The following is a 9,722-nucleotide window of genomic DNA, read 5'->3' as shown; positions in this document are numbered from 1 at the left end:
CACCCCTGCCCGCGGCTTCATCCGGCTGAGAAATAAACTTTGGACGCGGTCGTCCGCCTGCTCTGTCTGTCGGTCTGCGTGCCCCGCACATCAGGGCTCGGGCCCGGCCCCGGCGCGCCTGCTCCCCGGGGCCCGCTGGCCTCGGGGTGTCCTGCCGTCGGTGTGGCATCGGCTCCCCTGCGAGACTGTCAGCGCCGGCGGCCCCTGCACCTGACCGCGGGGCCGCCCGCGCCGCCACGCTCCCTCGGCCGCAGCCAGGCCGGCTTGGGTCCGGTGCCCGCGCTCCCTCGGCCCCGGTGGGGGGTGGGGGGTGGGGGGCCTGGCCCGGGGGCCGTGCGTCGACGGCTTCTGAAGGCGCAGGATTAGCAGGATCAGGGCCGAGGCAGGGGTTCCTGGGGACAACGAGGAAGTTGGCTGGAGTGATCATCCGCCACGCGGGGCAGGCCAATGGCGTGGCTGCCTGGCGGCCCCCACCCTGCTGGCCAGGGCCACGGATCCCTGTACAGCCCGGGCCCACCTCCTGCCAGCCTGGGCGTCCAGCCCAGCGGCCGTCCCAGGCCCGCCCCGCTCAGCAAGTGGTGTCCACCGTGGCCCCCCGGGGCCTCGGCACGGAGGGTGGACGCTCTTGAGGATGCGCTTCCGGGGGAGCTTCCTGGAGGAGGGCGTCTGGGGGCCTGCCCAGGCGGGCGGGCAGGCGGGCGGGGGGCCAGGCCCGCTGCAGGGCACAACCCGATCTGCAGTCTGTCAGCGCTGGCGGCGGGAGCCAGCGCCCCGGGGCAGCACGGGTGCATAAAAGCCTCCTGGGTCTGGCCGCCCCAGCTCTCCTGCCGACCCTCCCCTGCACCATGCAGCAGACCCTGCTGACCGGCTTCTTCCTCGCCCTGCTCGGGCTGTGCCCAGGCCAGGCCGAGATCCCCATCCAGGACAACTTCGACGCCAGCCAGGTGCGCCAGAGGCCCCCAGAGCCCACCCCCTCGCCCCGGAGGGTGCCCTCCGGGCTTCTCCCAGCCCCAGGGAGGCTGGTGGGGGCCATGCCCCTGAGTCAGGCCAGGCTTGGTCCGCTGGGAGAGCGAGCCCCGCGGCCCCCTGTCCGCAGGAGGGAGGGCTGGCAGGGCAGTCTGCCTGGCGCCGCCGCCGCCCCAGCGCTCCCTGCCGCCCGCAGTTCCAGGGCGTCTGGTACGTGGTGGGGATGGCGTCCGATGACGAGGGCTTCCAGGAGGCCAAGGACGACATGAAGATGCCCGTGGTGTCTATTACCCCCTCGGCCAACGGCGACCTGGCCGTCAAGTTCGGGTACCCCACGTGAGTGACCCCACGAGAGCCTGGCAAAGTCACCTTTGTGCCAGCAGGAACCCGGATCTCCCAGCACAGCGGGGGTCGGGCTCGGCCTGACCGGTCCGCAGGGCCGGCCACAGTGTGCCTGCTCCCTGGGGCCGGCTGGCCTTGGGGTGTCCTCCTGCGCTGTGAGCTGTGGGCCCGGGGTCCACTCGGCTGTGAGACTGGAGGCGCCTGCGCCCCTGCACCTGGCCCCGGGGACTGGGGCGGCCACTCGCTGGCTCGACTGGACAGCATCCTGGGGTGCTGGGCGGGTGGGCCCTGCTCAGGGCCGCGTGCTCCTCCCCCAGGCCTGACGGCGGGTGCCAGAAGCTGGATACCACCTACACCAGAGGCGCCGTGGACGGGCAGTTCAGCGACGCGGGTGAGGCTGGGAGGGGGTGCAGGAGGCCCGGCCAAGCGGGCCAGTGGGAGGCGATGGGACCTGGGGGTCTGCGCTGCCATCCTGGGGGGTGCCCTGGTCTGGCCTATGCTGGGGCTGGGGGCCTAGGGCACTGGGGGTACCCTGGGCCAGGTTGTGTGGAGGTAGGGTGGGGGGAGAGTGCCCTGAGCCAGGTTGTGGGGGCATCTTCCTGGGGTACTGGTGGGTGCCCTGGCCTGGAGTCCTGGGGTGCTCCCCGGGCTGGGTTGTGCTGGGGGGGGTGCCCTGGCCTGGGGTCCTGGGATGCTGGGGGGCTCCCTGGCCTGGCTTGCACGGGGGGTGCCACCCGGGCCGGTGCTGGCCTGAGGGGGTCCTGCGCCCGCAGCCTTGGCCCAGACCGACATCCGGGTGGTCGTCACGGACTACCAGCACTTCGCGGTGCTGTACATGCAGACGCAGAAGGGCGGCGCGAGCAACAACTGGCTGCAGCTCTATGGTGGGTGGCCGCCGCAGGCCGAGCCCCGGCCCCGACCCTCTCCTCTGGGCTGGATGTGGGCTGGTCTGCGGGTGACCCACATGTGTGCCAGGAAGTCGGGGCTATGGTGGGTGGCAGAACCAGCGTCCCCCAGAGTCTCCTCAGGGACCCCCGTCTGCGGCGTCAGACCCAGAGCCCTCCCCCCGCCACCTTGCTCTCCACCCCTGCCCGCAGCCCGGGCTCCTGAGCTGTACCCCGAAGGCGCCCAGAAGATGCAGCAGCTGGCGTCCCAAGTGGGCCTGAACCCCAGCCAGGGCGCCCTGCTGCCCAAGTCAGGTGAGTGCTGGCGACGCCGCTGGGTGGGGGTGCTGGAGACCCCAGACCCAGAGCAAGGGCCAGGCCCTGAGCCCCCACCCAGCTCAGCACTCGATGCGGAGCGCCCCAGGAGGGCGGGGGCGGGGGTGGGGCTGGCTCCTCAAGTCCTGTCTCTCCCACAGACCAGTGTGCGTGAGCCGTCGCCAAGGTGAGTAGGAGGGAGCCCGCAGGCCCCCGCCTGCCCCGCCCAGGCCGGGAGACCCTCCCGGCCAGCAGGCAGCGGTGGGGACCAGTGGGACACAGGCTTTGGGGGTCAGGCAGGAGGGGGGCCAGGCAGGGAGGGGGCAGGAGGCCACCCACATCCTCTGTTTGCAGTGAGGTGCCTGTGCAGACGCTGCTACTCCGCACAACCCCCGGCCACCGCCCCCACCCCCACAATAAACAATCACAGTCAAGCCTAGAGTCGAGCTTCTTGGGCTGCGGGGGGTGGGGGTCAGCTGCGGCTGGGGGCTGGGGCTGGGTGCTGGGAGGAGACTGGCCCTGCCCACCCAAGGGCCAGGCAGACCTGCCCGGTGGCGGTGGAGCACCCCCCGAGGGGGCATCTGGGCCCGCCAGGCCCTGGAGGGACCCTGCGCTGTCCAGTGCTGGGGCCAGAGGAGGGAGGCGGCTGCGGAGCCGTCGATGCCACTGTCCGCCAGCACCCACCTGACCCGGGCTCACCGTCCCGCCTGCTTTCAGTTGGTTAGATGTGCTTTAAAAAAACCCAGCCCTGCCCTACCAGAGTGGCCCCCTGGATTGCAGCCTTCCTGGTGGGGAGGTCTCAGGATAAAGAGCCCGAAGCCCCAGGAGCTCAGCCTCCTTCCCACACGCACAACACACCTGGCCCGCCCCCCGCCAGCCCTGACACAGGCTGGCCCCACGCCGGGCCGTGCCCTCTGCCGCCTTGCCGTGCCCATCTCCGGTGGTCGGCCCCACGGGCCTGGGGCTGTCATAACCTCCCACCTGGGCTGAATGCAGGGGCCCGGGAGCCGCGGAGCGACAGCGGGGGCCGAGGCCGGTGGCTGCTGTCCTGGTCCCCAGCAGGAAGTCCCCCTGCGGCCTGGCCCTGCCTCCCCACCGACCTGAGTGTCCGGGAAGGATCTGACGGAGGACGGGCAGATCCAGACCCAGGGTCTCCCCCCTCGGTGCCTGGCTGGAGGCCCTCTGAGACTCCCATGGCTTCTGAGGCCCCACCGGCCGCACACCCAGGTGGTGACGTGTGCCCACATCCCACATTAAATAAGAGCTGAGCTGGGAGCCGGTTTCTGTGCCAGTGACTCTCACATCGCAGCGTGTGGTTTTCTTGGTTCACTTGTGGGACTGTAACAAGCGGCCACGACGGGGGCTTGAGGCCCATGTTCATCCTCAGACAGTCCCGGAGGCCAGAAGATCAAGATCAGCCTCCCTGGGCCCAAACCAGGGCGTCGGCAGGGCCGCGCCTCTCCGGGCTCTAGGGAGAGCCAGGCCTGCCCTTCCGGCCACCCCGGGGCCGGCTAGACCCTCCTGTGGCAGCCTGGTCTCTCCTGTCCTCCCTCGTGGGTTCCCTGCTCTCTCCTATGAGGACCCTCGGGAGGGTGTCCAGGCCCGTCTGGACCATCCAGGGCATCCCCGACTCAAGATCTTGAACCGGACCGCGTCTGCAGAGAACCCCTTTCTGCACAGAGACGGTCAGGGTGCCCCGCCCCGAGAGCTGTTGTCCTAGGGGTCAGCATGCAGCTGGCCACATTCCACCCAGAGAACCCCCGGCCCCCGGTCCTCCGCTGGCCACCTCCTCCAGGGCAGGGCCTGCCCGCAGCGGCCGCCGCCTGCCGGTGCCGCAGGGAGCCCTGGACGGGAGGGCCGGAGCGCTCCCGCCCCGCCGGCCTGCCCGGCCCCCCACGCCGAGCGCCGCCCAGTCTGCCGCGCGCCCACCGGGCTCAGACCCCGGCGGCCCCGCACGGGCTCCCTGGACCGCGGAGCGAGCCAGCCAGACCCGGCCCCGGGCGCGGGGAAACGGCGAACCAGGGCGAACCAGCGCGCTGGGCCCTGCCGGGGGGCGAGTGGGCTCTGCCACCCGCTCCGCCCGGCGCGGCTCACGCTCCGCAGAGGGGCCGCGTCGCTGCTCGGGCGGGGCCGCCGGGACCTCGGCCTTGGCCGCGGTGTCGGGAGAGATTCGGGGGAGAGGCGCCCCAGCACCCCCACGCCGCCGGGCCGCGGGACCGCCCCGGGGTGATGCAGCCTGCGGGGAGGGGTGGGCCCAGGGCGGGCTCGAGCCTGCGGGAGCGCCCCGGGCGGAGGAGAGGCCACCCCGCGAAGGTCCCCGCGCCGCGCGGCCGGAGCCCAGACCCGGCTGCGAGTCCGCCCAGCGCCAGGCCGGCCCCGGAGCTCCGCGCCCGCCCGCCCGCGGCCCCGCCCCCCGCCCGCCCGCGGCCCCGCCCCCGCCCGCCCGCGGCCCCGCCCCATCCCCGCCCCCGCCCCCGCGGCCCCGCCCCCATCCCGCCCATGGCCGAGCCGCATCCGCCCTCACGGTAGCCCCGCCCACCGGACAGGCCCCGCCCCTCCCGGCCCCGCCCCCGCCCGCCGCGGAAGCCGCCCGCCTGCGCAGGCGCCGTGACAGCTCGCCCGGGGGCCATGGATCCGCCGCCGCTGCCGCCTCCGCTCTGCACGCTGCCGCCGGGCCCCGGGCCCCCGCGCCTCGTGTGCTACTGCGAGGGGGAGGGCGAGGGCGAGGGCGAGGGGGGCGGGGCCGGAGGCGGTGGCTTCAATCTCTAGTGAGTGGCAGGGGCGGGGCGGGGCCGGGCCCGGGGGCCAGGGCGGGGGCGGGGCCCGGGGGCGGGGCCCGGGGGCGGGGCCCGGGCGGGGCCGGGGCCGGGGCCGGGGGCGGGGCTCGGGGGCGGGGCCGGGGCGGGGGGCTGGGGCGGGGGGCTGGGGCGGACCCGGGGCGGGCCCGGGGCGGGGCGGGGGGCTGGGGCGGGCTGCGGGCCGGGGGCCGAGCCCCGGGGCGCGCGCTGACCCCCCCCCCGCCGCAGCGTGACGGACGCCGAGCAGCTCTGGAGCACCTGCTTCACGCCCGACAGCCTGGCGGCCCTCGTGGGTAACGGGACGCGGGGCCGGACCCGGGTGGCCGGGCGGCGCGGGCCCGGGGCAGCTTGGGGTGTCCCCGGGGCCGGCAGCCTCGGCGGCCGCTGACCACGCCCGCGCCCCGCAGAGAGCCCGCACTGGCCTGACAGCGGCCGCGGACCTGGCCCCCCAGTTCAGGTGAGCCCCGCGGAGGGGGTGGCGGGACCGGGGTCCGCGGGCGCTCAGCGGCCGCGCTCCCCCAGGGCAGCCTGCGAGCGGCAAGCGGTGACCGTCACCCTGCGGGAGGACAGCGCCTCCCTGACCCTGGCCGGGGGCCTCCGGACGCTGGACTTGCCGCTCTCCAAGGTGCCGGCCCCCCAGGCGGCCTGCAGGTTGCGGGCGCTGACGCTGGGCCTGGCCGAGCGCGTGTGCAGCTTGGAGCGGAGGCTGGCAGGTGGGTGGGGGCCGGCGCGGCGCCCGGCGGGGCCCAGCGTGGGGGGCCGCCCCCTGATCGGCTGTGACTCCCCGCCAGCTGCAGAGGAGGCGGCTGCCAGCCCCCGGAAGAAGCCCCAGCCCCGGGGGCCTCAGCTCTTCCTGCCAGGTGAGACTCGCCTGTGGGCCTGCGCCCCTCCCCCTGGGGCCGTCTCCCCTGTGTCTGGGGGTGGGCGGGGGCGGCCCGGGCTTCTGTGGGGTTCACTCCTCTCCCCACACCACTTCCCCAGACCCAGACCCTCAGAGAGGCGGCCCCGGACCGGGGGTGAGGAGGCGGTGCCCTGGAGAGTCCCTCATCAACCCCGGCTTCAAGAGGTGCCCACCGCCCCCGCCCCCAGCCCTGCCTCTGTCCCCTCCACACCCTACCATGTCGCCCCTTGCTTTCCAGCAAGAAACCAGCGGGTGGTGTCGCCTTTGATGACCCCTGAGGCGCCACAAGTAGACCCACCGGAGTCGGCCTGGGAGGGGGTGCCTGAGACCCCACCCCACTTGCCCGTCACTGCTTGGGGGGCAGTCTGCTGCGGGGGGGGGCCACCCCATCAATAAACAGCATCCTCAGGCGGAGGTCCTGGCCAGGCTCTGGTTCCGGGGCGCGGGGTGTAAAGGGCCCGGGGCTCTGCTGCCGCAGGAGGCGGGCACTGTCGCGGCCCCCCAGGGCTGGGGTGGGGCAGCCTGACCAGGGCGCCCTCGGGGCCTGTTTCCATCCCCACCCCACGGGGGCACAGACTTCAGTCTCGCCGGCCCCCCTACAGGACGCTGACAAGCGTCCCCCGGCCCTGAGCACACCCAGGTCCAGCGTGAGACACGGTGACCTGCTGCCCAGGGAGTGGCCCGACGCCAGAGCTGCCCGGGCTCGAGTCCCCACCCTCCCGGGTCAACCTGCCGCCCCGCCCTGGCCTGACTGGTTTGGGAGCCCCATCCAGCCCGAGTCTGCAGGGCGGGGCGGCCACCCCCGCCCTGGGCGTTCCGGCGACCGCCGGGCTGCACCTCGCGGGGCTCGCGGGCTCGGGGCCCTCGGACTCGGGACACGCTCATGGGGCGGAGATGCTTTAATGGGCGGGCGGGGGCCGGGCGGGGGGTGGGGGGCTAGCGGGGGTGCACGGCGGGCCGGTAGGCCGCCAGGATCTCGGCGCTGTGCGGACACGTGTACTTGAACTCCCTCTCCCGCAGCGCGCTGTCCAGGTAGCGCCGGACGCCGCGCAGCTCGGCGGGGATGGGCGCCTGGCGGAAGTGGGCACACACCGTCTGCGGGCGAGGGCGGCCGCGGTCAGGCCCGGCGCCTGCCCCGCCCTGCCCCGCCGGCCCCGCGGCCCCGCGCTCACGTCCACGATGTGCAGCTTGGGCAGCAGCCCGCAGTCGGCCAGGGTGAGCCGGTCGCCGTCCAGGAAGCGGCGGCGCGACTCGCGCAGCTGCGGCTCCCGCGCCAGCTCGTGCTCCAGGGGCGCGCGCAGGTAGCCGTCCAGCCGGGCCAGGGCGCGCAGCAGCAGCTGGTACAGGGCTGGGGGCAGCGGCGGGGTGAGGACTGGGTCGGCCGCCGCCGGCCCGGCCCCTCCACGCCCCCCACCTCACCGGCGTCCTGCGCGGGCGCGGGGTTCTTGATGAACGCGGAGAACTTGTGGAAGACGTCGCTGCCCGCCGCGCGGGACTCCCGGTAGCGGGGCGCCAGGCTGGGGAATCTGTGGGCGCGGGGGCTGGTCAGGACCCCGCGCCTTCCCGCTGGGGCTGCGGGTCCCCCGCCCCGGCCGCGCGGCCCCAGCCTCACTCGGGAGGGCCCAGCCTCTCCTCCAGACACTCCTCGATCTGCAGCGTGTCCGTCGTGGCGTCGCCGTCCCAGAGCAGGATGGGCAGCTGCGAGCCGGGCGCGAAGTCCTTCAGCACGTCCGGGGACCTGTGGGCGCGAGGCAGGCGGGGAGGCGGCTGGCGGGTGGGGGTGGCGGCCTAGGGGGGCCGCGCGCGGGGGGCTCACCTGCGGGTGTCCACGGTGGTCAGCGTGAAGGGCACGCCCTTGAGGAGCAGGATCATGAAGAGCCGCTGGCAGGAGGGGCAGTGGCCCACGCTCTCGCCGTCCTCGCTCGCCTGGGGAGGGCGGGGGTCAGGCCCAGGAACGCGCTCCCAGGCTGGCGGGGCCCGGCCTCCGCTGCCCAGCGGCTGGAGCCCGGCCAGCCCTGCTGTCGGGCACAAGTGGCCAGTGAGGGCTCTCGTCTGGGCCCGGGGGCGGGGAGGGGTGCAGAGCAGCTGCTGCCCGGCGCTGGGTGAGGACTTGGGGTGCAGGGCGGGGCCCCAGACCTTATCTCAGAGCCCGGCCAGCGGCCACCCTGGCTCGGCCGCAGGTTCCTCTCAGGCCAGGGTGGCCGGGGAGCTGTTTTCCGAGTGATTCACCCTGCCGGCTGGGCACTGCGGCGCTCCCCGAGCCCCTGCGGAAGGGGCCAGGCCAGGCAGCGGCCGCGGGGCCCACACACGCAGGCACTGGGGGAGCACCAGGGCCGTCTGCCCGGGCCTTGGCCACTGCTCCAGCCAGCACCACCCGGCAGGGAGAGGCGGGGGCCGAGGGAGGGGGCCAGGGCTACCTCCAGGCCCTTGTGAGCTGGCACAGCCCCTTCTCCTCCTCGCTGCCCCCTTACCTGCTTCCTGAGGGCCGCTGGGCCCAGCACAGGGAAGGGCCACGCGTCAGGAGCCCCAGGCGCGCCCCCTCCCGGGCCCCGGCCCCCCAGCCCCTGCCCGCACCTTGACAAACAGCTGCAGCTTGGCTGTCTCGGCCATGGCAGCCTCCGGGCGCCCGCAGATGGGCCGGGGCGGGCCGGGGAGCTCTTTAAGGCCCCCTGGGGCCCCGCCCTGCCAGCCAGGCCCCGCCCCGAGAGTCACCTGCGCAGGGGAGGAGGCCGGCGGGCTGAGTCGGCCCAGGAGGGCGTGGCGTGCGGGGCTGCGGCAGCCTTGGTGCAGGAGCAGCTGTCGGGCCGCGCGCCCACCGGGTGAGCTGGCATGGTGGTGGCCCAGGGGGCTGGGGCAGGAAGAGCGAGGTGCCAGCCGGGCCAGGACTGGACCCGCTGACCCGCCTCCTCCCGACGTGACACCTGTGTCTGCCCGGGCCCTGCCTGGACCGCAGGGAAGGAGCGGGAGGGAGAGGTGGCGGCTGCTTTAGCCGCCCGGCCCAGCCGCCAGGGAGGTCTGGGATGCCCCCCACGGCCCGCCAGGCCAGCCAGGCCAGCCGGAGCAGCTCGGCAGGGGCCGCATTCCAGACGGCCAGAGCTGGGCCCGCAGACCCCACCCCACCCTGCGCCCCAGCCCCGCGCCCCCGCGCAGGGGGATGCCATGCAGGGGTGCCCACCCGCCCGGCCCCGGCACCGGCCTGGCCCCGGGCCCCGGCCCGTCGGGCGGCTGGCTGGATCGCGTGAGCTCCCGACCCTCACGTCGCATCTGCCTCACCTGGGCGAGGTGCCGGCTGGCGGCCCTGACGTGGGCCCCGCGGCCGCGGCGACTCCAGGGACGCCGGCGTTGTCAGGGCGGCTGCTGAGCGCAGAGGAGCGCAGGGTCTAGAGCGCCGCCGCGTGGTGCCATAGCCCCGTGGGAGGGTTTGGGGGCTCGGCTGCACCCCCAAATCGCTTGCTCACCAGGCAGGGGCGGGGGACCCGCAGCCCCAGCGGGAAGGCGCGGGGTCCTGACCAGCCC

The 9,722-nt window shown here is 75.0% G+C and overlaps 2 protein-coding genes across 2 annotated transcripts; one reads left to right on the top strand and one right to left on the bottom strand.

The window, feature by feature from the left end:
* Window positions 1-5,135: 5,135 nt before the first annotated feature.
* Window positions 5,136-6,550, top strand: PAXX (PAXX non-homologous end joining factor; the record flags this gene model as incomplete). The annotated part of the gene is made up of 7 exons (XM_084236262.1): window positions 5,136-5,275; window positions 5,534-5,624; window positions 5,713-5,762; window positions 5,828-6,018; window positions 6,097-6,165; window positions 6,287-6,371; window positions 6,445-6,550. 7 exons carry the CDS (start codon window positions 5,136-5,138, stop codon window positions 6,482-6,484), a joined length of 666 nt encoding a protein of 221 aa, XP_084092388.1. The 3' UTR covers window positions 6,485-6,550.
* A 592-nt stretch (window positions 6,551-7,142) lies between these two features.
* On the bottom strand, window positions 7,143-8,816 carry CLIC3 (chloride intracellular channel 3; the record flags this gene model as incomplete). Its single annotated transcript, XM_084236087.1, has 6 exons — window positions 7,143-7,301; window positions 7,379-7,554; window positions 7,626-7,732; window positions 7,819-7,944; window positions 8,023-8,132; window positions 8,781-8,816. 6 exons carry the CDS (start codon window positions 8,814-8,816, stop codon window positions 7,143-7,145), a joined length of 714 nt encoding a protein of 237 aa, XP_084092213.1.
* Between the last annotated feature and the right edge of the window lie 906 nt (window positions 8,817-9,722).

This window comes from Talpa europaea (assembly GCF_964194135.1).
Source record: "Talpa europaea genome assembly, chromosome: 7".
Taxonomy (NCBI): Eukaryota; Metazoa; Chordata; class Mammalia; order Eulipotyphla; family Talpidae; genus Talpa; species Talpa europaea.
The sequence above is the reverse complement of the archived record's forward strand: the minus strand, read 5'-3'. Positions and strand labels throughout refer to the sequence as shown.